Source organism: Vigna umbellata, chromosome 5 (genome assembly GCF_029865625.1).
Source record: "Vigna umbellata cultivar VRB3 chromosome 5, Vumbellata_1.0, whole genome shotgun sequence".
NCBI classification, from domain to species: Eukaryota; Viridiplantae; Streptophyta; class Magnoliopsida; order Fabales; family Fabaceae; genus Vigna; species Vigna umbellata.
In genome coordinates this window covers 66939278-66966739 of record NC_142169.1, presented here as the reverse complement: position 1 = coordinate 66966739, position 27462 = coordinate 66939278, and the positions used below count along the sequence as shown (strand labels likewise).

The 27462-nt window shown below is 28.7% G+C and overlaps 4 protein-coding genes across 7 annotated transcripts; all 4 read right to left on the bottom strand.

Annotated features, from left to right (window-relative positions):
• Nucleotides 1-1100: 1100 nt before the first annotated feature.
• LOC124825981 (GDSL esterase/lipase At1g29660-like) lies at nucleotides 1101-2788 on the bottom strand. Of its 4 annotated transcripts, none has more exons than XM_088091583.1 (6): nucleotides 2533-2788; nucleotides 2313-2437; nucleotides 2130-2205; nucleotides 1960-2023; nucleotides 1465-1721; nucleotides 1101-1375 (listed from the first exon to the last, which is right to left on the bottom strand). In XM_088091583.1, exons 1-6 carry the CDS (start codon nucleotides 2780-2782, stop codon nucleotides 1182-1184), a joined length of 966 nt encoding a protein of 321 aa, XP_087947709.1. In that variant the 5' UTR covers nucleotides 2783-2788; the 3' UTR covers nucleotides 1101-1181. The 4 variants fall into 4 exon arrangements, with proteins under 4 accessions (XP_087947709.1, XP_087947710.1, XP_047154697.1 ...); XM_088091584.1 differs by having other exon boundaries at nucleotides 2319-2437; XM_047298741.2 differs by having other exon boundaries at nucleotides 1465-1696; nucleotides 1960-2205.
• Nucleotides 2789-4530: 1742 nt separating this feature from the next.
• On the bottom strand, nucleotides 4531-7368 carry LOC124825929 (GDSL esterase/lipase At1g29670-like). Its single transcript, XM_047298673.2, has 5 exons — nucleotides 7071-7368; nucleotides 6871-6995; nucleotides 6524-6766; nucleotides 4992-5235; nucleotides 4531-4911 (listed from the first exon to the last, which is right to left on the bottom strand). The coding sequence occupies exons 1-5, from the start codon at nucleotides 7309-7311 to the stop codon at nucleotides 4694-4696; spliced, it is 1071 nt and encodes a 356-aa protein (XP_047154629.2). The 5' UTR covers nucleotides 7312-7368; the 3' UTR covers nucleotides 4531-4693.
• Nucleotides 7369-12718: 5350 nt separating this feature from the next.
• Nucleotides 12719-15557, bottom strand: LOC124825927 (GDSL esterase/lipase At1g29670-like). The gene is made up of 5 exons (XM_047298670.2): nucleotides 15242-15557; nucleotides 13986-14110; nucleotides 13626-13871; nucleotides 13262-13517; nucleotides 12719-13150 (listed from the first exon to the last, which is right to left on the bottom strand). The coding sequence occupies exons 1-5, from the start codon at nucleotides 15486-15488 to the stop codon at nucleotides 12927-12929; spliced, it is 1098 nt and encodes a 365-aa protein (XP_047154626.1). The 5' UTR covers nucleotides 15489-15557; the 3' UTR covers nucleotides 12719-12926.
• Nucleotides 15558-22231: 6674 nt separating this feature from the next.
• LOC124825928 (GDSL esterase/lipase At1g29670-like) lies at nucleotides 22232-24978 on the bottom strand. The gene is made up of 5 exons (XM_047298671.2): nucleotides 24679-24978; nucleotides 23497-23621; nucleotides 23157-23402; nucleotides 22766-23021; nucleotides 22232-22686 (listed from the first exon to the last, which is right to left on the bottom strand). Exons 1-5 carry the CDS (start codon nucleotides 24902-24904, stop codon nucleotides 22463-22465), a joined length of 1077 nt encoding a protein of 358 aa, XP_047154627.2. The 5' UTR covers nucleotides 24905-24978; the 3' UTR covers nucleotides 22232-22462.
• Nucleotides 24979-27462: the final 2484 nt, after the last annotated feature.

The following is a 27462-nucleotide window of genomic DNA, read 5'->3' as shown; positions in this document are numbered from 1 at the left end:
AACTAAACTAAAGAAGTTATAAGAAAAAAAATGAAGCAACGTAAAATATAAAAAATACAAAGTTAATATTATTAGGATTGTAAATATTCTCATATTTTAGAAGAAAATTTATTCTCTATTTTAAGTTCTCACTAGACTGAAAGGAAATTTATTTAACAAGACTGTAAGTAAAACTGTCAAAATGAGTCACAATTTGCGGGTCAACTTTGTCCATTATGGGTTTGAGCCAGGTTAGGTTTGAAAAAGTTGAATTTTTTTTATGCGGGTCAGATTTTAACCGACTCATTTAAACTCGGTTCATGCGGGTTGAACCCTGGTGGGCCGGGTTGACCCACCAATCCACCTACCTAATTTTATTTTATTAAAATTTAATTTTAATTTTATAAAAAAAATATTTATTATTTTGTTTTTGCTTGAAAAAATTATTTAAGTTCATTATTTTTAAAATTAATTAAACACCCATTGGGAGTGAAATTTAGTTAGATTTAAATTATAAAAAGTTTATAATTTTTTTTTTATTTATAAAAAATTGTAATTAAGGGAATCAGTGAGTCAACCTGTTTACCCACCAACCCGCGTTGAGTCAGGCCGGGTTCGAATTTTTCTAACTCGCTAATAAATGAACCGGGTTGGATTGACTCATTAAGTGACCAACCCGTGGTGGGTCAGACTAGATCGGGTCAGGTAGCCTGTTTTGACCTCTCTAGCGGTAAGCCTTCCTTTTCTCCTCTAATCATAAACTTTTGTAGGGTTAAAATGATTTTACAGCTTTTGGCCAAAACATTGTTTTATTAAAGTAAGGTTTATATATATTCAATCGTTCGAAATATATTTTTTCTTGACGGGTGTTACTTAGGAATCTCGTGGGGCATTGTATTAACCAATCATATTCTTTTTGTCTTTTATAGTATAAATAGTCTCTCTATTATAATTTCATATGCATCATCTTATAAACTTTAGTTACAAAGGTTATTTCATAAGCCTTTATATTTTTTTTGTACAAGGGTTGAGGGCACCCATAATGTTTCTTATTATATATATATATATATATATATATATATATATATATATATATATATATATTAATATTAAATGCCAAGGAGTAATATATTTATTATGTAGAATGGATTTTTTTATTTATTTCTATTTTGGCGGTAGGTGTAAGAATATATCTCATGTATTTAAGGTGTCGTAGTTTGAATTGAGGACTGAACAAGTCGCATGATGTCATTGGATGATCTCTGTGCAGTGATTCGGTTGGCAGCTTCCGAGGGATGCGTTTCATCCCAAAACATGTAGTTACTTCTATTCTGACATAGTGTTCTATTAGGTAAACAAGGCGTTGGGCAGCATGGAGCATTCACAACAGGGAAATCTGAAACACAAATCAAATCAAATTGTAAGACATTGATTGGATGTTGTTTTAATCTAGAATGTGAAATTTAAGAAATTTGAAAAGGGCACCTGGGATAATGGATCTGTCCAAGCTAGGGACGAAGATGGATTTGGAATGGGTAGAGGAATGGTTATTGAATTGGTCCACTCTAGATTTAAGCTTGTCATTATAGATGGAGACAGCATCACTCATCTCTTCAACACAAGATCCATTTGTCTGATGCGTGGTAGCTGGAATGCAACCTATATCAGCCACCCCAACTACCACGAATTTTCTTGCCCCAAAATCGTCATGCAGTTCCTGTCCCCCAAAATCATCTTTTTTTCTATAATTTTTCAATAGGTGTAAATATTATTAGGGTGGTATAATTAGATCCATCCTATGATTTTTGTTATCAAATTCTTTCACTTTTTGCATTCGTTGTTTGTTTTTTATACAATCTTTTGTAATACTTGATCCAGTAGTTTAATTTCAATTTATATAATCCAGTATGCTTGGAAAAAATACCCCACATGATGAATTTAGGAGACAGTGAGAAAAATGTAGAAAAAATTGTAAAATACCTGTATATATTTAAATAGTCGGACAAGAAGAGTGTCGGCGTATTGTTGAGGGGTATAGAAGAGCCTGGTTAGGTAAATAGGGAAAAAGAAGTAATTGAATAGGTAATCGTTGGTGCCTATATTCACATAATACAAGCACTTGTTAAGGTACTCTGTTGCATTCTCAGAACCTCCAAGTTTCTCACTGATCTCTGAAAATATGGCTCTGTGATTGCTCACCTGATTTTCCAAATCAATATTGTCACCCTGCGTCAGCATACAAATGAAAATCTTTTAAAATTATACCAAAAAAGACCAATTAAATGGAAAAAGAAAGAAGGATAAATAAAGGTATATTAATTTGAATTATATACTCCAACCATGCCACTCTCGGGTCTTATTCCTGCTCCTCCAGATGCATAGTTCACACCCTTAAGAATGTCTGAGCCACTAGTGTCTGCATGGGGTGGGATGAATTTCTGAAATCCCAGAAGCTCGCCTGCAACAAATGGCTAAACGTTAATTGGAGTGCTAAACACAAAACCTGGGGTTAAAAATATTATATTTTAAAAAGAAATTGTGAATGTTACGTACTAATGAAGTCAAATGAGGTTCTTCCATTAGTAAATCTTCCTGTTGGACCTTGTGGGAAGTCGATGCCATATGGTATGAAATTGGCTCTTCCTAATGTTGCACGGTTGTTGTTATTTCCACAGTCAGTTAGAGAGTCCCCAAAGGCAAAAAGGCAAGGAACAAGTGGTTCTGCATGGACACAATAATGTTGCATGCAATTTGCAGCCAATAGAAGAGATAAAACTAGCCAGAGTTTAATCTTAGCTTCCATCGATCTCGTTGTAGCAAGTGTCAGATGAAAGATGCATGTGTATTTATTGAATTTTTTGCTTTCAAATGAAGTCAGAATGAATCAACATTGGAGGCCGAATAGTTTGTCAACGGAAAGTAATTACTAACATTATTGCTAAGATGACCTGTTGGGCAAGTTTTGTTGCTGGTAGAAACAGAAGGGAAGAGATCTTTTTGTGGATTATTCACATATGAAATTCATATGCCCGAGACTCAACTCTTCTGCTACAAACAAAAAATATTAATGAGAGTTATTGTATAAAAATCTTTGAGAGTGTCTAATCTAATCAAAAGTGGGTCTCTTTTGTAATACCCACAACATTATTTCATCTCCAAAAAGTCTGAGGACTGCATTGAAATTGCTCAAAAGATGGATTTCATGCATGTCATTGGTGGGTTGTTGTTGATGATAGAAGATTTCTCCTTTCCATCCTTTAGCTTTTCGCCTCTCCTACTACTAATGATTGTCCATGTAAAATTCATTTTGGTATCGATATACCAGCATTCCTGTTTTAAGAGACTACTTCTATATAATTCATAGACTCTGAATCAATCTATCAATTTTAAGTTAAGAATATCTTAAAAGTTACATAATACATCATTAGATAGCAGGTTCATCTTCCGATTGTACACTTTTTCCATATTATTATTACACTCATACTAAAAATTTGTTGGATATGAAAATAATAGGACCCTTGTTCTATAGAAAAATGTTTCTTTACATAAGTAGTATCAGTTGACAACTCACTTTTAAAAATAATTTGGTCATTAAAAAGATTAACTTTTATATATTTGTAAAAATATATTAAAAGATACAACAATAATAGATGTGAAGTATGTGTAAAAATTCGTTGGATACTAAAATAGTAATAGCTTGTTCCATATTAATATTACACCCAAAGGTCTATCCTTCAAAAAATAATAAATTATTTACTTTTGTTTTCCTATAGGGTTTTTCCTTAATTTATTTTTAACGAAGCACACGAAAAATTAAGTTCACTGTTCAACATAATTTTTTTCCATCGTCATTTAACTTGATCTTTAAGATAAGAAGTGCATTTTCTTGTGAGACCAAACCTACCTTAATAAAAATAGGTTTAGATTCTATTTCTATATCCAATACGTTCACTTAGTATAAAAGGTGTGATTCTAATTGTAGTTAAATTAATGTCTTATTTTCTCAAAAAAAAGATCGTATTTAATTTACATATCTACGCAAGTTTACTTGGTATAAAAGATGCGATTTGAGTCGTTATCAAATTGACATCGTTTCTTATTATAAACGACTTACCTTCGATTTCATTTTTCATATAAGTTCATGTATATTATCAAATCAATGTCGTATGTCAAAAAACTTAGTATAAGAGGCAATAATTTAGTTGTGATTAAATTCACGTCGTACTTTAATTAAAATGGCACGTGTCTTCTGATCTCTACTTACATATTTGTGTGTAAGTAAATAACAAAATGTAGCATTTTTAAAGAAAGGTAATTTTGGGACGTGATTTTACATCTAAAGAGATGCGATGGTTACATGTTCGTTTGACAATCCTAAAAGCATTGTACATAATTTGTGGAGATTGTCTTTGATGGGATGTTTTTGGTCCGTCATTATGATTTGTTTTTTATATACTTTTTTAATTAGTCTGTATTCGTTAAGATTAATTATTCCTTCAGATAAAAAAAATACAATTTTCAATTAAGCACAGAAATATATAGTGCAAAAAATAGTTGAAAAGGAAAATATATTCATGTCTTTAATAGAAATATAACAAAGTCCCATATCACATACGGTTCGCCCATCATGAACTTATTGACTAAACTTTATTAAACATTAGAAAAGTATAAAAGTGTTCATTTGTAAATGGATATGGGATTTTGAAGTAAAGCATCAAGACTGAACAAGGGTGCTGATGTTGACTGGGTAAACGAAGTCTCGATTAGAACCATTATACGCAAGGAGTGCGAGGAATCTGTTGAAAGCTTCTGTGAAAACAAATTTATCCCAAAACACATACTGATTTCTATTCTGGCATGGTGTTTGATTAGGATCACACAGCAAATCCGTCCCCGTTGGGCAGCAAGAAGCATTCGTAACAGTGAAACCTCCTGAAACAGTACAAGGACCTTTCATTCAGATTGTTTCAATATAAAAACGAAGCATAGAGTTTAAGAAAATAGAAATGCACCAGTAGCAACGACTCCAAGGTTTCTGGCTGAGTTGTTTACAAACATGAATCTAGAATCATCACCAAAATTGTTGTTTAGTCGGTCCACTAGAGATCTAAGCTTGCCAGTGAATATGGAGGTTGCAGCATTCATCTCTTCAACACAAGATCCATTTGTCCTATTCATGGATAAGGCATACGGAGTGCACCCAATACGACCCGGCGAGATGAACACGAATTTTCTTGCCCCAAGACTACGCAGATCCTGTCCTCCAAAATCATGTATATTTTCATAATTGTTAAACTTGGATAACTAAGGTAGAGGAGTGTATAAATACATCAATTGAATTAGTTTATTATAAAATTAAACTAAATTTTAGAAGGAACTGGGGTTATTTAAACTGAATTAAATGATAATTCAATTGAATTTAATTAACTTGTTTTATGATTTGAGAAATTTAGACTAAATTATTCATCTTTAATTGATAATGTTTTCATCTTTAAGACAGATTATTGTGCCATGGTTACAATTAAGTCAGTTCTGAGAATCTATTTAATTGGAAACTGATTATATGATGAGCTGTCAAAGAACTTGTTAAGGTTCTTTGGACTTTCAGTTGGACGTAGAATTGTTGCTTAACTATTTGTCTTATTTTAATTTAGAAGTCTGTGTGTCTAGCAATTTAGAGATTGATTTTAGAATATTTTGTTTGTTTTGAATACTTGCTCATTTGCACTAGGTGTGATTTTTTTAGAAACCGATCTAAAGTTTTAAAATTGAGATTTTTATTATTGTATTATGAATTTGGTTTAATCCTCGTATTTGATGTTTTTATTCTTTCCTTTTAATAATATAACTTTCTTTAAAAGTAAATAATTGGTCAACATCACAAGGTCAACTAATTGAAATGTCAAAATTTCAAAAGAATGTTTGAAAGAGAATTATCTTCTAAGAAAATGTTTAAAATATGGAAAATGATACTTGAACAACCATTTTTGACAACATTTAGACACGCGCACACGTGTCAAAATCTGAGTGGTCCATTTTCATTTAATTTTTCCAACTGGACCACTCAGATTTTGACACGTGTGCGCGTGTCTAAATGTTGTCAAAAATGGTTGTTCAAGTGTCATTTTCCTTAAAATATTATCAATTGAAATGTCAAAATTTCATAAGAATTTTTGAAAGAGAATAACTTTCTAAAAAATATTTAAAATATTATAAATCAATATATATCTTATTTTGAAGTGTTTTTTCCAATTTCAGAAATTTTCAAAATCAACTTTTCAAAATTAAATCAATATATAATTCAACTTAGTATGAATTTAGTTGACTTCAAATATATTTTTGAACAATTGTTTTAGTGAAACCTGGGATGAGAGTCATGTAATGTCTTTGAAACCGTAAGACATCAATCCATAGCATCCCAAGTAGAATAAATTTATGAGTAATCCAATATGTGATTTGAGTTTATAATTATGTATGCTACTAAAAGCGTGATGAAGTGGATTTGTGAGGGAAAAATGAAAAGAAAAAAGGAAATTGTAGGTACCTGAATATAGCGAGAGTATCTGTTAATAAGATCTTGTGCAAATTGTTCAGTGTTGAAGAAGCGGCTTGTTCGGTAAAATTGGGGAAGATAGTAATTATATATGTAATCATTGTTACCTATATGCACGTAATACAAGCACTGCCTAAGGTGTTGTCGAGTTCGATTATATCCAATTTGTGAAAGAATTCTGAGAATTATGTATCTGTGATTTGCGATCTGCCTTCTGAAATTGATATTGTTACCCTGCGTACGTAGTATAGTGGCATTAGCTGGCTTTGAGATATAATAAAAAGGCTCTAAAATTATAAGAAGAAAAACAGTATTCATGTATGTATGTGTGTGTATACTAGATGTCTGCCGGTCTCATCGCGAATCCCAGCTGATCCAGATGCATAGGTGACACCCTTGAGTATGTCTGAGCCAGTGGTGTTTGCATAGGGTGGGATGGATGTGTTTAATCTCAGAAATTCAGCTGCAACGGTTGAAGTTTAATTAGTGAGGTAAAAAATAAAAGTATGGGAAAGCACAGAGCATTGATGTTACGTACCAATGATATCAACTTGCGTTTTTCCATTGGAAAATCTACCAGTTGAGCCTCGGGAGAAGTCGATGCCATAGGGCATATAATTGGATTTTACGCTTGTTCGAAGGTTGTTGTTGTTTCCATGGTCAGATAGAGTGCCCCCAAACACAAAGACACCAGGCACTTGCGCTTGTCCATTCACACAACATTGTTGCAGCATATTTGCAGCCAATAGAAGAAGAGATAGAAGCAGCCATGACTTCATCTCCAAAACAAGTTGGGTTACTTACTTTTATCAGAAAATGATAGTTATAAAAGAGTGTCACAGCCACAACAAGCAACGCGCAAGGGTATATATAGGCTAACTTTTTATTTATCATCAACTGATTAAACCAGGATTTCGTACGTCTTTACCTTTTTTCAACCCATTACATTATTGTTACGATCCCGTGTTTGGCAAGTATTTTACCATTTCAATAGTCATATCCATTTTCTATTTTAATTTTTACTTGAAATTATACATTAGTTAGATATAAAATTAATGTGTAATATATAAAACAAGAAACTTCATTCTATCAAGAATTCTATTTTCTCAGATATAGTTAAATTTAAATTCAAATTTTATTATATTAATATATTATAAGAGTCTTTTTTTTATTATAAGAGTAATTAATAATTAAGGTATTAGTTTCATTTAAGACATTATATTATAATAGAACGAGTTTGTTATCACTTACTTTTAAGTCTCTGACTTGATTCTGTGATATTAAATGCTTTTAAATATATAGATTGTGTTGGTGATTAGAATCTATGGTAATAAATGTTTTTTAAGTGTGTAAATCACGTTTCAAAGTTATGATAAATAATTTATAGTGTAGTGTAAAAATGTCTTTTAATAGTTTTTCTAGGATGTGTATATTATTAAACTAATTAATTAACTTATTTTGTTCTTTTGTCATCAAAAACTCTGTATCTCTTTTATTTCCTAATAAAGCACTTTATCTCTTTTTAGTATAAGTATGTTTTGGTAAATTATGATATAAATTCTATTCTGAGATCGAAATTAAAATTATAGTTTAAAATTTAGTTTATAACCTAAATCAAAAATATAATTTTATATAAACTAATACGAAAATAATATAAATAAATTTTAGTTTACAAAAGAAATATTCCATTTTATTTTATTATTTTCCCTTAAAAGTGCTTTATAGAAAATCCATTCAAACTTTATCCCCATTTACTTAAAGTGTATTTGGATTGTAAATGTTTAAAGTATAAAAACGTGGAATTAAGTATTTTATTACAATATTAGTTTATTCTAAATTTTTATTAACATATTATTATTATTCATTACAATTAAAAATAATCAAAATTAAAAAAATTCCGACACCAAATCAATTATCTTCAATATAATTAAATATATAATTACTTTGCAAGTCAAACAACATATATTAGATTATATTGAGAACATAATTAATTATGTAAATTAAGACATTGCTCTCCGCCAATACTGGAATGCCACAGCAAATAAAAGACTTAATTCAGCGACTCTGATATTCATGCTAGAATCATGGGCTTCTTCATCAATTTGCTGCTATTTCTTTTTTCTTTCAGTTTACCAAAATCAATAAGTTTTTAAATATTTACAAGAAGTACAACTTTACTTTTAATGAAAAAGTCGTCTCATAGATATGCAACTTTTCTTTTCCAGTTTTAATTAAAGAAGTATTACTTCAATTTTTTTTAAAAGAATGGTTTTACCAAGAGTGTTCGCTTGAACAGATATAATGTTGATTGACAAATGCGAGTCATGAAATCAAAATGAAGTCGTGTTCGGATGAGAAGAAACGCGAGAAACGCAGCAAATGGATTTGTGGGATGTCATGATTTTTTGTCACCTGCAAAAATGAAGAGATTTGAAGGAATTGGTACTGAAATGTTACATGTATCCTCAACCTATTATACAATTTCTTGTGTGTATATCAACTTAACATACAAAATCGATTTTCAAAACTACAGAACCGAATCGAGGAAGTTAAAATTAAAAAGACGTAAAGATACGTGTTTATATATTAATGAAAAAGTCGTCTCATAAATATACAACTTTTCTTTTCCAAATTTTAAATAAAGAAGTCACATATTACTTCAATTTAAAAACAGGCTTCACTAAGTGTTTGTTTTTGTCATTCTAACCACAACATGGGAGTTTTTTAAGTCATTGTAATTACAATTATGCTAAATTTACTAAGTGTGTAAATTACATTTTAAAGTTATGATAAATAATTTGGAGTGTAGTGTAAAAATGTCTTTTAAAGTTTTGCTAGGATGTGTATATTATTAAACTAATTAATTAGCTTATTTTGTTCTTTTGTCATGAAAAACTCTGTATCTCTTTTATTTCCTAATAAGGCACTTTATCTCTTTTTAATATAAGCATGTTTTGGTAAATTATAATATAAATTCTATTATGTTATCTAAATAAAAATTATAGTTTAAAATTTAGTTTATAACCTTGTTCTATAGAATCTTGTTTTATAGAAAAATGTTTTTTTAATATGTTCTTTTATATAGCTAGTATCACATTAATACAAAAATAAATTTTAATATCTATTATTTTAAATATTTTATATTTGATTACACATCGTTGTATTTATGACCGATGTTAATTGACGTCATGTGTATTAATATATAAAAGAAAAAACTTCATTCTATCGTGAATTCAATTTTCTTATATTTAATTAAATTTAAATTCAAATTTTATTATATTAATATATTATAAGAGTCTTTTTTTATTATAAGAGTAATTAATAATTAAGGTATTAGTTTCATTTAAAACATTATATTATAAAAGAACGAGTTTGTTATCACTTACTTTTAAGTCTCTGACTTGATTATGTGATATTAAATGCTTTTAAATATATAGATTGCGTTGGTGGTTAGAATTAATATATGGTATAATAAATGTTTTTTAAGTGTGTAAATTACGTTTCAAAGTTATGATAAATAATTCATAGTGTAGTGTAAAAACGTCTTTTAATAGTTTTTCTAGGATGTGTATATTGTTAAACTAATTAATTAACTTATTTTGTTCTTTTGTCATGAAAAACTCTATCTCTTCTATTTCCAAATAAAGCACTTTATCTCTTTTTAGTATAAGTATGTTTTGGTAAATTATAATATAAATTCTATTCTGAGATCGAAATAAAAATTATAATTTAAAATTTAGTTTATAACCTAAATTAAAAGTAAAAGTTTATATAAACTAATACGAAAATATAAATAAATTTTAGTTTACAAAAGAAATATTTCATTTTTTTTTATTTTTTGTAACACTCCAAATTTTGAAATTTAATAGATAATATAACTATTGTACATTTATCTTACAATAATCTCTCAAACAGTATAAAGAGTTCATACTTAATTACATTATGCTTTCAAACATCATCACGTAAAACACTCATAATTTTTTTCTTTCTTCTTAAACTATTCTTCATTTCTATGTTGCCTCCTGTTTCACTTGTATTAGTTCAGATGTCGTTCCCTCATCTGTTCACGTATAACTTATACGTTATACGATCATCACAAAAATATGATTTTCTGAGACAAACAAACAAGTAAGGGTGAGTTATCATGCAAAATTCTAAAATGAGTCATATCAATATTGTTATACATAATACATTCATCATAAATTTTTGTAATATGAAATTATTATACTAGACTCTATTATTCGGATATAATGTTGATGGAAGTCTCGGGTGGTCATACACTTAAGGTGACCTCTACTTTTCTCACAACATAATCTTGACCAAATACAATATATCATATCACCCAAAAGGTTAGTCACTTAACATCAATGACCATAATTGAAGATAAACTAGGACCTCCTACCACTCTCACCACATAACACATCCTTCTCTATTTGAGTCTGGATAATTATTAGAGTATTAGGATAACCACCAACAACAAGACCCTCAGCATAAACATATACACTAATACATGTCATTATAGAGTCTCTCCCCGAGACTCATGCTATATTCAAATGCATAATTTCATATCCAACATCGTAAAATACATTCATCACAGAAATCATACAAATTGATTATATCACAAAATAAATTAACAATAATAAAATATCACTATAAATGGTCACCAGAAAAGAATCAAATGTTTGACGAATCAAACTCACCGTAAACGCTAGTACATATGACTAGTCACAACTTACTGGATCAGACCAAGGTTGTTCTATGATCAAGGATGTATCAACTCCGGTTTTTTAAGATTCCTTTATCCTATCAGCAAAAATTAACCTTAATATAAACGTTTTGTGGAACTAAGTAGTTGAATCTGGCATAACCGGTTAGACACCTTCTTATCCTTCCAGAAAGATGCAAGAAAAAATGCACTAATACATAGACATACATAATAATTCAATAAGAAAGATGCAAGAAGAGAATAAAAACAATAAACATTCTGGAAAACTAAGAAGTTGAATCTAACATAGCCGGTTAAACATCTTCTTATCCTTCCAGAAAGATGTAAGAAAAATACACTAACACATAGACATACACAATAATTCAATATATGAATAGTAATTAGATAATTAACATAAAAGCCTAGAAAAAAAACAAAAAAGTTATCCTCAAATCTTCTCAAACTCATTCCATTATTCTTCTTCAAATCATCTCCCAGGAATCACCTCGTGTGAATAAAGCATAAGTGTTTGTGTTTGTCATTATTCTAACCACAACAACAGGAAAGTTTTTTAAGTCATTGTAATTACGATTATGGCTACATTTATATAAAAATAAGTTTTTTCTTAAAATATATTTTAATTATAATATATTTATAATTATTAAAATATAATAGAAAATTTATATTTTTGTTTTTATAAAAAAGTATATAATTTGTTTATAAATATAAGAAAATAAATCGTAAATGTGAAAATAATTATAAAAATAAATCACAGTGTATATCTGTATTTAATAACAATATAAAAAATGTTATTTTTGGTTTTATTTAAAATTTTGGTTTAATAGGTTCGGAGGTCCCTATATTTGCGGGTTCGTTTCACTTGGGTCCTCCAATTTTAGAAGTGATCAATTAGGTCCCTAATTTAATAAAATTGAGTCAATAATACCCTTTCCGTTAAATGCAAGGGAATCTGAATACAAATTAAACAGGTGGCATGCTAAGGCATCATTTTATTTTGCAGGTGGCAGAGTTTGAGCTTAATACGTGACAATTTCTGCAATTTTTAATTTGCATTCAGATTCCCTTGCATTTAACGGAAAGGGTATTATTGACTCAATTTTGTTAAATTAGGGACCTAATTGATCACTTTTAAAATTGGAGGACCCAAGTGAAACGAACCCGCAAATATAGGGACCTCCGAACCTATTAAACCTAAAATTTTTATAAGTTTAAAAATGAATTAAATAAAATTCTGTTGAACGTTAATATTTAAAATGTGGAACTAAACATTATGAATCACTCGCTGAAGTTTTATCATTGTTTTCCTTTTTTGTGGAGAGTCGTGGAGATGGACCAGGGATTTTCACTGTTGAAGGACTTTAAGTTTTTTAAAATCCAACTACATGAAGAGATTTAGTTTAGGCTATAAATAGTATGTTCGTACCCTCGCAAACCGAAATGATTTAGGCTAATTGTAAAAGTTTTGCACGCAAATAATTTCTTGTAATTTTATTAATTTTGGATGAAAATACATATCATAATTAGCACTCACTACCAATAAGCAAACCTTAACCAAAATTTTTATGGCAAATTACACTTGGACTTGTTACCACAAACATAAAAGACAGAAATATCAGAGATTTTATGGGCACACAAACATTAAAATAACAGTAACCAGCTTATGTCCAATTAGATCTGAGCCAAGCGATTGATGTCAACAGGGTAAGCATCTGACGAAGATTGAGCATTGTAAGCTCTCCTTGCAATGATAGCATTTGCAGACTCTGTTGGATGAAATGCATCCCAAAACAGGTATTCCTTCCTGTTCCTGCATGGGGGTTGAAAGGGCAAACATGTAATTTGACCATTGTTCCTTCCTACCCCACAGCACCCAGCATTTGTAACTCTGAATCCTGAAAATCAAACACCACATGGGTATAAACTTAAATCAGAAAAAACTATCTCCATAGTAAAATCATTCTAAAAAAAGTTGCATATGTTGAGGCAGAACAGAAAACAATTACCAAAGGAAGATGGGTTGTTTAGGATATCTTGAAAGATACCATAAACGTTTACATAGATGGCTCTCGCATCAGGAAACTGGTTGTTGAATCGATCAACAAGAGATCTCAATCCGTTGTTGAATAATTGGTTTGCAGAATTGATTCTTGCCACACATGTTCTACCATCTGGGCTGTTTTGGGCCAATGCATTAGGGCTGCAACCTATTTGACCAACCCCAAACAACGCCAGTTTCCTTGCGCCATTATTGTACAAAACCTGAATCAAGCACCAGCACAAAAGAACTCAGTTTTTAAACTTATTCCATTTATTCTTCCGGAATTTTCTTCAAACAGTTTATGTTGATGAGAAGAAGCATATACTAACCGTGAGTTGTTGAGCATATGCCTGAATAAGAACATTAGCATACTGCTGGGGTGTGAACTGCCTACTGCTGGAATAGACTAAGGGCATGAAATAGTTGTTGAGGTAATCATTGCTACCCAATCCAACTGAGTAGATGCACTGGCTAAGGTAATTTGCAGCCGTGTTCTCATCTCCCAGTAAATTTACAATCTGGGTCACTGTTCTTTGGTAATTTTGTACCTGCCCCCTAAAACTGATACGAGCACCCTACAGTTTAAGTAAAGTAGAAAACGTATGAACAATCATAGAAAATAACCAAATGGTTGCCAAATTTATGGAAGAAAAAATTATGGGCCAAAAGGCTCCAAAATAAATAAGCACCAATTGCTGTCCAGTTTCCTCTCTAATGCCGGCAGCTGCAGAAGCATAATTCACTCCCCTAAGTATGTCTCTACCCCTTGCTGTTGCAAAGGGACTTATGTAACCGTTGAACCCCAAAAGCTCAGCTGTTAAAGTTCAAGAGAAAGTTAGACAAGAGTAAAAATTTCATATATGATTTACCATATATGCAACTATTAAAGAATCCATTTAGTTCATGTGCAGAATAAGCAGCTCCTACTTTCCTCTCACCATCTTTTTCTTTTTAGTATTACTACTATACCAGCACTGCTGGTTAATTTTTCTAGCTGCTGCTCTTTCCCTCTTTACTTCCCTCCTCGACCACCAGTTAGGTCTTAATTCAAGGACTACACCAGAACCAGACTGTCTTAAATTGCAAATTCAATGCAGCCAAACATGCCCATGTGCTTGATATTTGAGGGGTAGACATATAACTAAAGTCAAAGAGCAGTAGTAACATGTGCACAGTTTGGAAAACTTTACCAAAGTCAAATTTTTAGTTGCTCATAAAAAAAAATATTTTATAAACTTTAACTTGGACCATGTAAAATTAGTGTTCACTCTAATTTTATTATCAATGAAAAACGTTAGTAATAAAGGAGTTTAATTGTTAGGCATAAGAATAATTAATTAAACTTGTAATGAAAAATGAAAATAAATAACGTTGAACGAAACCAAAAGTTAAAAAGGGTTTTGGAATGTAAGAGATACCACAAATTTTACTCACCAAGTTCTTGTTTATGTTTGATGATTTCTGTGTGCTACTTTTTTATTTGGTTCTGTATTTTCATCTGATGTTTGACAAAGATGGTATGTGTCTTTAAGGCGTTCTTTAATTGGAAGTTAAGATTAATATGCTGTGCAGGGAATTTTTTTTTTTTCTGGCTAAATTTAGCATCAATGCATCGTATAATTGTCGCCTAATTGGTCATTAAAGGTAATCTATGGTCGATTACAAAAGCAAACATATTTATACGTTGAATTGAGGTTACATATATATACCTGTCTTAAATGATCAGATGAAAAACGGGAAAACAATATAAACTGTGAGAAACATTACTTTCATGCCAGAAAAACAGTAAATAAACGTAAAATCTTAAGTTGGATAAAGGCTGAGAAGTGAAGATTATAGGAAGGGTATCTCGTATTCTGCCGAAAATAGCATGCAAGTTTGATAAGCTGATTAAAAAAAGTTTGAACTTGAAAAAAATTATTAGTTGAGAAATTAAGAAACTCACCGACAACATCAACAGTAGTTTTGCCATTGGAAAACCTTCCAGTTGGACCACCAGAGAAGTCAATCCCGTAGGGAAGGTAATTGGCTTTGGCCAATGAATTGAGCTGGTTGTTATTCCCATTATCCACCAAAGAGTCACCAAAAATAAAGTAGCAAGGTACTTGTTGTGCAAATCCAAACCCATTACTGCATAAAACCAGAACCACTATCACTAACCCTATATTCATAATGTACTTCCCAGATGCCATTGTCGCTAGAAATGAAGCTACAAATTCCGAACTATGTGCTTTGGGTTAATGAGTGGATGAAGAACTTGTAATGAACAAAACTATTTATAGTAGGAGATGGAAGAGAAAGGACCAACCTTGTAGTCTTTTACAGTTGGGATATTATTGTTATGAGCATTAAATTCACGCGGATATAGTGTGAAATTCAATGACGACAGTCCCGCCTTTATCATGTACCCAGTCATTATCTCTTTCTCTTCTCTTTAATGTCCAATTAATTGCATTTTTTTGTAGAGATTATGTGAATTCAGGTATTGCAAGAGAACCTTTTTTTTTTTTGCAAAAATTAAAATCCAAATTTGTTTCATACAATCGGGTTTAAATCTAAGATCTCATGTAAGCTGGGCAAAGTATATGAAAGTACTGTTTGTATTCTTATGATAGAAATTATGAATGAAATAGTAGGTACTGTATTGGATAACATGAAAGTAAATTGAGAGAAAGAGAAGGCCTTCTATATGATGCGAGTCTCTTTCCTAATTAAGGGCATTCAATATAAGGTATAAACTTGTATCTTGTTTATTGGCCGGTTTGCATCGATATAATGCTCACAGAAGATATATGATAAGGTGAATCTCAAATCAACGTCAATCATTTTCTTTCTTTTCTTTTCTTTTTATAAAACTGTGTGGATCTAGCTAGGTAATTAAATAGAAATAACATTGAGAATAATTAAGGAATTATTATTAGTTTATATCTCTGGCATCTTCGTGACTTTACTTTCTCTTCTGCTAGCTGTTAGTATTTTGCAGAAAATGGAGAACAGATAGTACCAAACCATTTTGAATTTTGGAAAGGGAAATAAATGTTGAGAAGAAAATGAAATGAATGCAATGTCGGACACCTTCATCAGGCTATGTACCTAATCTACTCCGCGTTTCAAAATATTCATCCACACCATCATTAAAAATATATTACTCACTCTTCTCCAGTTTAGATAATAATAATAAACTCATTCACTCTATCTTGTAGCATAATTACTCTCAAACATGATTCAATCGATTTTAATTTTGAAAACTTTATTTCAACTGTCACGATGATTATGTGTAATATTAATAATATTCTGCAAACAATGTACGAATATGGAAAATAATACAACAATTTTATACTGTATGAGTTATCCCATCTCGCTAACAGTTTCATTACAATGTTTTTTCCTGTAAATCTTATGTTTTTCATTTAACTGGACTTTATATCCATTTCAGTAGTTATTTATTCAGTACGTATTTAGCAATTAAAATTTAATTTCGAAATGTTCAATTACTTTATACAAAATGACCAAACCTTAACAAGTGATGCGACTATAATAAATGATGAATAGTATGTCACGTTAAGATCTTGAACTGGTTTATCAATTATCACTTCTCACGTGTATTATGTTAAAAAAACTCTTTTATAAATCAATTAATTGAGAATAAAAAGAACAAAAAAACACGAGAGAGAAAATTGTTTGAGGATGATTTAGTCATTTCTTAAAGAAACAAATAAGTAATAAAAAGTCTTGGAAAATTAAATATAAAAGAATAAAGTAAGATCTTTAAAAGAGATTGGAGCTTATTTTCTAATAATTATAGCAATAAAATTATTCGAAAAAAGTGGTCCGTATAAATTACTTTCGTTATCTAAATCCTGAAATCTCTCAAGTGTGAAATCAAGCTATCTTAGATTTACTTTGATTGAGATTTTTAGAGTGCATCCCTGCCCTATATCAAGCTAACAACCGAAATCTAAATTTAAATAAAATGGTCTAATTGGATTGAAAATTAAAGTTCACTTATTTTTTATGCTTTTTGTTCTAACAAGGTTGAACGAAAAATATAAAAAATTATTTTGACAGTTTATTATTAAGAGCATAGCTAACCAAAATATGTATGGGTTGTTTTCACTATGGACCGACCCGGCAGCAAATTGATTGTTATAAATTTAATTTATGATTTTTCAGTTTTTAATTGGCCATAAAAAATGCTAAAATTTAGGGAAATATATTTTAATAGCATAATACTTAAGATTTTAATAACTAGTTGTTTGGGGAATGAAAAGCAGGAGTATTGATGTGGGTTTGAGATGGTGGGTGGATAAGGCTAGGAAGTTGAGAAGCAAACATAAATGTTAGAAGATAGTGTGAATTCAATGATTTTTTTGCTTTCATACGGACTAACGTAACAGAAGCTTGGATTTTTCAACAGTCACTAAGGTCTAAAACTCAATGGTCAACTTAGCTATGCAACTTGGAGCATGTTGTGGTTGACATTTGCGTCGGTTGTGCACCAATTAAAACCGTGTCTGCAGTCCATGCTCCGCTGGTCAGCACAAAATGTTGCTGCGTCTTACTAAGCTAAGAATCCTCTGCACTTTACAGCTAATAGGATCCACGTATGTTATTTTTCTTCTCTTCGGCTAATCATTGAAATCAAATTTACAAGTGTAAGTCTAACCATATAAAGGTATGATTGATAATGATATTGAGAGATTATTATTTGAGTCATATGATTGTTGGTTTTGGACATAACAATGCTAGACAAATTATTTCACTCGTTCTTATTCATATCATTTCTCAACATCCTCCTGCCTCCTTTTTCAGTTGAATTTTATTGTTTTACACAAAATCACAAATAAGCAGAGATTTGGCATAGTGACATGGATTGAAAAAAAAAACAATTTAAATCTAAAAATCAAATCAAATAGATAACGTAAAATGAAATCAAAAATCGGATCAGATAAAAAAAATGAAAAAGAATTAAAATTTTTTTGAAGTCCACAAAAGTATTAAAATTCACTCAAATATTAATACATAAGTCACACACTCACTGTATTTATTTGCAAATCGTACCAATAACAAAGTAGTAATATATGGTAGGTAAAAATTGTTCGTTAACTTTAGATTAAATAATTCTATTCGTGGTAGACAAATTTTAAATTCTTATTTTTATGTATTTTAATTCGGTTTTTACTTTAAAAAATTTATTGCAATCAGATTCTTTATCTTAACATTACACCAATATTATTAAAGAGGTGTCATGTATCAATTAAAGATTTTTTTTGTTTTTTAATTTTTTTTAATTAAAAATAAAAAATTATCACTTGTCAAGATATTGTCTTAATTTAGTTTCTATTGTCCTAATTGAGTTCCAATTTTTCTGAAACAAAATGTCTCTCTTTATTTAATTTAATTTTTTTATAAATTTTATACAAATATTATTTTTAAAATAAATAAAATAAATGTTTTATTAAATATTTTAATTAATATTAAGTTTATTTATATTTATATTTTACATTAAAATTTATTTAAAATTATTTTCAAATTTTAAATTTATTTGTTTTAAATTATAAAATTGTTTAAAACTATTTTAAAAGTTTAGAATTTGTAAAAGTTATTTTTAAACCGACTCAAACATTTGTATAAAAATTATTAAATTTTACACGTTTTAAAATTTTGTAAAAGTTGATAGATTTATTTTATTTTATGAATACAATTACATATTTGATAACTGAAATTAATTTCGATTTTATTCTATCAATATTACTTTCTACTAGTAACTCTAAAATCATTTTAAATAAAATTCAATATAAAATATAAATATAAATAAATTTATTTTTTGTTAAAAATATTTAATAAAAATATTTGCAAAACATTCGTATATTTATATAAACTTTAAATTTGAAAATAAACGAAATTATTTAATTAACTTAATTGAAAAAATAAAAGTATATGGAGTAAATTTAGATTAAGACAATGATATCATTATAATGGTAACATATATGGCATTGTTGCTACTTCATCACAATATTGATGTCACGTTATACAAAATATTCTTTTATAAAAAATTAAAAAATATATTTAAAAAAACAAAAAATTATGAATTGATACGTAATACATTTTTAATTGTGTTAATGCATTATTAACAAAAAAAAAAACCTTATTAGATAAAAAATTTCAAAATAGGAATCGTGCATAAATAAGAATGATTTAAATTCTTTTTATAAAAGTAAAGAAATGAAATTATTTTACCACAAGTTTGTAAAAGAAAATAACAACAAAGTGTTGTATTTTTTAACTTTGTAACTAGAATAACAGAACGATTATACTCATGTAATCTCTAATCCTTGCACTTTCTACAAGAGTTTTTTATATTATTATCTTTTCAATTTTATTTTTTTATTTTTTATTTTCATTATTACTACTTCTATTTTAATTACTTTTACTTTTTATTTTTTAGTACGATATTTCATATAAATGTATATTAAATAATATTAAAATTTTAAATTAAATTAAATTAAATTATCATAAAATTTTAAATTTAAAAATGAAATTTAAAAAAATCAATTAATACAAATTTATGTTAAAGGGGTGTAGAGTGATTTTCATAAAAAAATTAAAAAAAAAATATTTTTAAAGTTAAAATAAAATTTTCTTAAAAAATTGGAAGTACAAGTTAAGATGTTAGAGGAAGATGAAAGACCTCAATTTTGGAATAAAAAAAAATAGTATGGAGATATAGGAAGCACTTGAGGTGGTGGAGGAAGCAACTCTCAATGAAGGAGAGAGAAAGACTTAGTTGTTGATGGAGAGATTGGAGAAAGATCCAAAAGCACTAGTGGTTTCCTACGTAGAGTTGCTCCCTCCACCACCACCAACCGCTCCCTGCACTACTCCATACCTAATTTGCCCTTCTATAAAACGGATGTCAACATCTATTTCACCTTCAATAGATGTTGACATCCGTTTACATATTTTATATTTTAGTTTATTATTTTTATTTAAAAAAAAAAATTCAACGGATGTGCCACATCCGTTTAATAGATTTTTAAAAAGTAATTTATTTATTATTTAAATAATAATATATAAATTAAATTAATTATTATTATTTTATTAAATAAAATAAAATTAATTTATAGATAATTCAGTAATATTTTTAAAATAATTAAATAATATTTATATATTAATTTAAAATAAAAAATAAAAAAAATAAAAACTAAAAAAATTCAATGGATGTCGGATGTGGCACATCCGTTTTAATATATTATAAAAAATATTTTAATTATTATTTAAATAATAATACATAAATTAAATTAATAATAATTATTTTATTAAATAAAATAAAATTAATTTATAAATAATTAAGTAATAATTTTAAAATAATTAAATAATATTTATATATTAATTTAAAATAAAAAAAATAAAAAAACTAAAAACTAAGAAAAACAAAAAAATTTAACGGATGTCGCTACGTCCGTTAACGGATGCACATCCGTTTTAATATATTTATAAAAAATATTTTAATTATTATTTAAATAATAATACATAAATTAAATTAATAATTATTATTTTATTAAATAAAATAAAATTAATTTATAAATAATTAAGTAATAATTTTAAAAAAATTAAACAATATTTATATATTAATTTAAAATACAATAAATTAAAAAATTAAAAATTAAAAAAAAAACGCAACGGATGTGGCACATCCGTTGAAGAATTTTTTCTTCATAGAATGTTGACATCCATTGGAGAAAAGAGGTGAGAGTATAGATATTTTAAAATATAAAGAATAGTTTTGGAATTTAAAAAAAATGTGGTAGTGCAGGAAGCAAAGTGGGGTGGTGTAGGGAGTATCCTTCTTTCTGCGTTATGCTGGGTTAAAGTACAAGCCCATCACTGTTTTAAAGACCAACACAAACTAGTAATAGGTAAATGCTGCTCCTTAAGTTTATCAAAAAATATAAAGATTAAAAGGTTTTTTTTTCTTTTTCTAAAAACAAATGAAATTAATTCTAGTGATGTTTTTATTTCTCTTACGACCTATTAATTTTAATTTATGCATGTTAATATGTATTGCACTATTCATCATGCTTATAAGCTATCTTTTTTCTTTCTTAATCATTTAAAATCTTTACACTTATAAATGATTTATTGTAATTAAATATAATTGATTTTTTTAATATAATTAATTATTATAAGAAAGTTAATCCATTATTTTGAATGATAAAAAATGATCTAAAAATTATTTCAAACACAAGTTATACACTTGTTTGGTTATCACCCAAACAATCCATTCTGCTTGGATTTTTAGATTCCACAACTACAAAAAATAATCAATTAGTTCTTTTATATTGATTATTTTTAGATCTCTTATCAATTATTGGAATATATAAATAAGAGGTATTCCTCATCTTAAGATGAGTTAAATTTGAAGTCACTGTTTTAACATTAAACCAACATTATATATAGCACTCCATACATTCACACTCTTAGAACTAAAGTAAAAGTGACATGAGATTTTTAAATATTAATATTTTAATTGAAGCTATTTAAGAGGTGAACGTCAATTATCTAAGTTAAAAATGTCATAATAAAAAAATTATGTACAACAGGACACTTTATAAATTGGATAAATAATGTTTCAGTGTAAACCAAAAATAATTGTCTTTTCCAAACTAACTTTTAGAATATATATTAATTTTAGCATTAAAATTTACAAAATTATTAAATATAAAATCAGAGTAAATTGTTATATAAGTAAAATTGTTAAAATGGATCATTTGATTCAGTTCCGTCTAATTCTCCATATTTTCCATCCAAATTAATTTACTCATTAGAAAATTGAAGAAATTTGAATCCAATAGTTCATATAATTTTACTTTTTGTGTTGATTGATTAAAATTCTTAAAAAGGATAGTACAGTTATATTTGTTAAACCAGCAAGTAAACAACTTTTTTTCAAATCTTATGAAATATAATTTTCACATTGAAATTGCCTAAGATAAATCACAGTTGGTAATATAAAGCCGCAAATCTCTAACTGTGTCCTTTTTAATCCAAAGGACGACAAAGTTTTCAATTAAATGTTAAAGAAGATTCTGATTAAGCAATAGAATATGGTTTTGGACACAGGTTATTGCAATTACTAGAGATTTTTGGCAGAACTAAAAGGTGATTAGGACCTAGCCAAGGTACTGATATCAGAAGGGTAAGCATCTAATGAAGATTGAGCGTTGTAAGCTCTCCTACCGATGATAGTATTGGCAGCCTCACTTGGATTGTATGCATCAAAATACAACACCTCGTTCCTGTTAGAGCATGGTTGTTGAAGTGACTGACATGTAACTCTACCACTGTTCCTTCCTACCCTACAGCACCCAGCATTTACCACTCTGAAACCTGAAAATTCAACAACAACACTTCTGCTAAATTTTAGTCCCAACAAAAATACCAAATGTTTTGGGCAGAAGATAATTACCAAAGCTTGATGGGTTACGTATTATGTCTTGAAAGATACCATAAACGTTTATATAGGTGAATTTTGCATTCGGCAACTGGGTGTTGAGTTGATCAACCATAGATCTCACTCTGCTGTTGAATAATTGAATTGGAGAATTCAATGTTTCCACACATGTTATACCATCTGGGCTGTTTTGTGCCAATGCATAAGGGCTGCAACCTATTGGAGAAACCCCAAATAACACCATTTTCCTTGCCCCGTAGTTGTACAGAACCTGAATCAAAAACACAACAATCAAGCTTTTAATTTGTGAACCTACTTTGAGCTTCCTTCTTACCTTCACAACTTTGTACCACAATCATTTATTTTTGTTGTTTATTTTTATCAGACTTAATGAAAATGTACTAACCCTGAGGAATTGAGCATATTGTTGAATAAGAAGATCAGCAAATCGATCTGGTGGGTATAGAGTGCTGGTGCGATAGAGTTGAGTCAAAAAATAGTTGTTAAGGTAATCTTCACTGCCAATTCCAATTGAATAAATGCACCTTTTCAGATAAACCTCAGTTCTGTTGGCATCTCTCAGTAAATTTAACATATAGGACACTGTCCTTATGTGGTTTTGCACCTGCCCTCTAAAATTGGTACGGCCTCCCTACAAAGTTGAACACAAATCAACAACTATACAAAAAATAAACACCATATGGCTACCAAATTGACGAAGAAAAGAACAACAAAATAAGTACTACCAGGTGCTGCCCAGTTTCGTCACTAATTCCGGCACCTGCAGAAGCATAATTGACTCCAGAAAATATGTTTCTATCATTGGCTCTTGAAAATGGAGCTATGTAGCTGCTCAACCCCAATCTTTCAGCTGTCAGAATTCATGAGAAAGTTAGACAACATTTCATATGTTTACATGCATATATATCAGCTCTTAAGAACTATGCCAGAATTAGACTCTTTAATTGCACATTCTCTTCAGCCTAACAAAAGAGCATGTGCTTGGTTGGTATTGGAGGGTTAGGCAGACACCCAAAGAGGAATGACTCAAAGGGCAATATGCTCACTTTTTTCAAAACTTTAAGCAATTGATTATACTTTAAGTTCAAATCATATATAAGTATAGTAATAACTTCAATGATACAAAGATAAAAAAAAAATAGATAAATTATATTTTGACTAAATTGTATAATTTTTATTTTCTGAAAATAAATTCAAGATATAATATGCTAATATTCTCCTAATAAAAACAAATTCTCATCAAAATTGAATAATTTAATTATCATGAGCAATTAGTATAGGAAGATACAAGTTAAACTATGAATGACTACGAAACGGTAAAGGACGTGTTTATCTTCTCATTCTCATCATTAAAGAAAAAAATTATTCTCATTCTTATACCCATATTCAAATTGAATAAATCTTTTATGTCATCTCCATCTTACTAGTAATATATATATCAATATATATTACTAGTATTTTTTTAATTAAATTTTTAATAACATTTTTAATTTTACATAATGCCCCTTCCCTCCTAATTAATAATAATATGATTAACAAATAAATATTAAAAGTTTAATTTCTGCGTAAAAGTGTATTGCCAGAGCATAACGGAGATTTATATATCTAACGGCGTTGATTTTTACATTAGGAGGGACGATATTGTTATACTTTTAAAAGTTTTGGATCTTGATTAAATTTTGATTAACATGCGAGCTAAATTGAATGAAAATAAAAGTAGTAAGACCAAAATGATAGTTAAATCTTCCAGAAACAATATATTAATTTCCAGTTTATATCCCAAAACTTTAAAATTATTTCATGAAGAACTTGTTTTTCATAAAAAGTAAAATAAAATACTAGTTTATGAATAAAATATAAAAGAAGTAATTATATTTTAGGAAGAGAGGATAAATTAAGAAACTGACCTATTATATCAACAAGAGTTTTGCCATTGGAAAACCTTCCAGTTGGGCCAAAACTGAAGTCAATCCCATAAGGCAGATAATCGGCCCTAGCATATGACCAGAGGTTGTTGTTGTTCCCACTATCTGCCAATGAGTCCCCAAAAATAAAGTAGCATGGAACTTGTTGTGCACCTCCTCTCACACTCCACAAACCCACTCCCACGATTACCATCACCACTATATTCATTTTCCCTTCACCACTCAACTAACCTACCAAATTAACAACAACAATTTTTATCATCACATTTCTAATCTCATCAAACTATATATAGTACAACCAACGCAAAAAACCAATTACCTATATTTCTTTTTATCACCATTAACTTCATCCCTACTTATGTCAAATTCAATAAGCAGTATTAAAGTCACATTAGCCTTGTACCACTTTACTTGTACCTACTTTAAAATAATTAAAAGTGTTAAATATACTTAAAATTCATCTTCTCAAACTTAAAAATATAATGAATATAATACTTCTAATCCAATTGTATTAATATCTTTTTATGTATTAAATGGTGTTTCAAATTAGTGTTTGAGGTATTTACACTGTTTAATTCATTTTAACTTAAATGTTAATCTGAAATACCATTTAACACACAAAATATTACACAATTAAGTTAAAAGAATTATATTCATTTATTTTTTAAAAGTTAGACAAAATAAATTTAAATTTTTAATCTAGAAACTAAAAACATATTAACCTTAGTAATTAATTACTTTTAAATTTTGTGTCTATATGCTATTCAACACTAAAGTAAAAAGAATATGGAGATTCCCCAGACATGAAACTGTATATTTAAAGATACTTTAAGATGATAAAGAATAATTTTGTGTTAAATTGGAATGGAGAAATCCTAAAAATATTTTAAGAAGCATGTGTTGTTTTAAGGGACAGCGTTTACTTTTTTTTTGTTCTCTGTTTAGTGTTCTACAGAAAGTGGAAAGTGGGGTACCAAACAAGTTTGAATTTTGGAATGTGAAATTAAAGTTTGGAGGTAGCAGGAGCGACAGGGAATTTGAAACTAAAAGTTGACAAGATCAGATGAATCCTATGCACTTAGGGCAACTTCATCACGCCATGTCGTTATCCTCTATTTACTCACAATAACTATTTTTCTTTCTTTAATTCTGAATCTTTTCATTCTTTCAATTTCCTACTGATCTTTTAAATATTTTTACTCCGTATATATGGAGATCTATTGATTAAAAAATACTTTCAATAATCCAAAACGGAATACTTCAACTCAATATAATTATGTTTTCAAATTTATGCATTGACAAAATTTGAGACCTCTTTCTTTTTTCTTGTTGTTTGAATAATAGTCTTTTTCAAGTTGTTCGAGAGAAGGTGTGTTTACGCAAATATTTTAGTGCTCAAGTTAGTTACAAAATAAAACCTTATCAAAATGTATTAAAGATATTGAAATAAATACCTTGTCAATATTATGTTATCTAGGATTTAGAAATGTGTTACTAAGATTTGTTTCTTATAGTATGAGAGTCTTAAAAAATCATTTATTTTCTCAACGTAGATAAATTGTATCATTCAATTTTGTTAATAAGTATTCAACGATAATAGTTTTAAAATATTTAATGTTTTTATTCTGTCTAAAATAACTTTACAATAATTAAAAAGTTCTACTTTGTTCTTTAAATTTGCTTTTCTCGACTGTTATTTATCAACAAAACATTAATTAGCAAAAGAGACATAGCTGGACACTGTATTTCTTGCATTTGAAGTAGTTAAGGTAAAATGAAAAGAGTGGTATTTTGAATGAAAAAAGAAACATTTATCAAAATTATTACAAAAATATTTTATAGTTAGTTTCTTTAACAAGTAAAAGTGTTTTGTAAATAAAATTAATTATATAGTAGTTCATGCCTGGAGATGGTCGGTCCATGCCTTGGTGGAAGTAGCCATCTTTTCATAAATGCTACTTTATACTAAACTTTAATTATTTTGGCTGTGCCATTCACTAACAAACTTGGATTTTCAGAATTAATAAATGAATAAACTTACATTATTTTATACAATCATTCTAATAATGTTTACTTAGAACATTTCTAATTACGTACGTATGGTTGAGTTGTTTAACTCGTTCTAGTGTAAGCTCAATTACATTCACGTTTAATATTTAAGAATTTTAACAAGTATCTTTCCAATAAATAACAAGTATATGGTGTTAATGTAGCTATGTTTAGAATGAGAGAAGAAAGAGTAACTAGGTATAACTAAGGGCAACAATTGTAGAGGTACCACTTAATTGTCAACTAGAATTGTTTAGTTTGACACAAGGCTTGAAGCTTCTTTTCATTAGTAGACAACTTAGTTAATTTATTATATTAGGTACCCAATTTGACCATTTTGCAGTTTGTGAATGATGATGATGATGTGTTTCTTTAAGTGACTGTGATTTATGTTAACCCCTTCCTATACCTAATATTAGTAGCTTTTATCACAACTATGTTGTAACAAATTGATTCTACACCTTTTAACATCTCTTATTCTTTTAACAAATTAAACACAAGATTGGATTTACATATAAATTCTCAATATATAATTATGTCATTATATCCTGTGTTTTATAAAAAGAAAATGCATTTAAATTTTATCCAAAAATTAACAAAAGCACGTGGTAACTACGAACCAAATATTAATTCACTTGAAACCATGTCAGCGTTCGATCATTGTGACTACATATTTCTTTTTGTACACAAAGATCAAGTAATCACAAATTTATTTGT

Coding starts and splice junctions, on each gene's coding strand:
- LOC124825929 (XM_047298673.2), bottom strand. CDS start 7,311: ATGAAGTCATGGCTGCTTCTATCTCTTCTTCTATTGGCTGCAAATATG. Junction 6,996..7,070: donor AACGCAAGTTGATATCATTG/GTACGTAACATC, acceptor CAACCGTTGCAG/CTGAATTTCTGAGATTAAAC. Junction 4,912..4,991: donor CCTTGGAGTCGTTGCTACTG/GTGCATTTCTAT, acceptor GTACTGTTTCAG/GAGGTTTCACTGTTACGAAT.
- LOC124825927 (XM_047298670.2), bottom strand. CDS start 15,488: ATGGCATCTGGGAAGTACATTATGAATATAGGGTTAGTGATAGTGGTT. Junction 13,872..13,985: donor AGGAAACTGGACAGCAATTG/GTGCTTATTTAT, acceptor CTTAAACTGTAG/GGTGCTCGTATCAGTTTTAG. Junction 13,151..13,261: donor AAACAACCCATCTTCCTTTG/GTAATTGTTTTC, acceptor TTTGATTTTCAG/GATTCAGAGTTACAAATGCT.
- LOC124825981 (XM_047298741.2), bottom strand. CDS start 2,782: ATGGAAGCTAAGATTAAACTCTGGCTAGTTTTATCTCTTCTATTGGCT. Junction 2,206..2,312: donor CCGAGAGTGGCATGGTTGGA/GTATATAATTCA, acceptor ATGCTGACGCAG/GGTGACAATATTGATTTGGA. Junction 1,376..1,464: donor GGACAGATCCATTATCCCAG/GTGCCCTTTTCA, acceptor TTTGTGTTTCAG/ATTTCCCTGTTGTGAATGCT.
- LOC124825928 (XM_047298671.2), bottom strand. CDS start 24,904: ATGAATATAGTGGTGATGGTAATCGTGGGAGTGGGTTTGTGGAGTGTG. Junction 23,622..24,678: donor AACTCTTGTTGATATAATAG/GTCAGTTTCTTA, acceptor GAATTCTGACAG/CTGAAAGATTGGGGTTGAGC. Junction 22,687..22,765: donor ACGTAACCCATCAAGCTTTG/GTAATTATCTTC, acceptor TTGAATTTTCAG/GTTTCAGAGTGGTAAATGCT.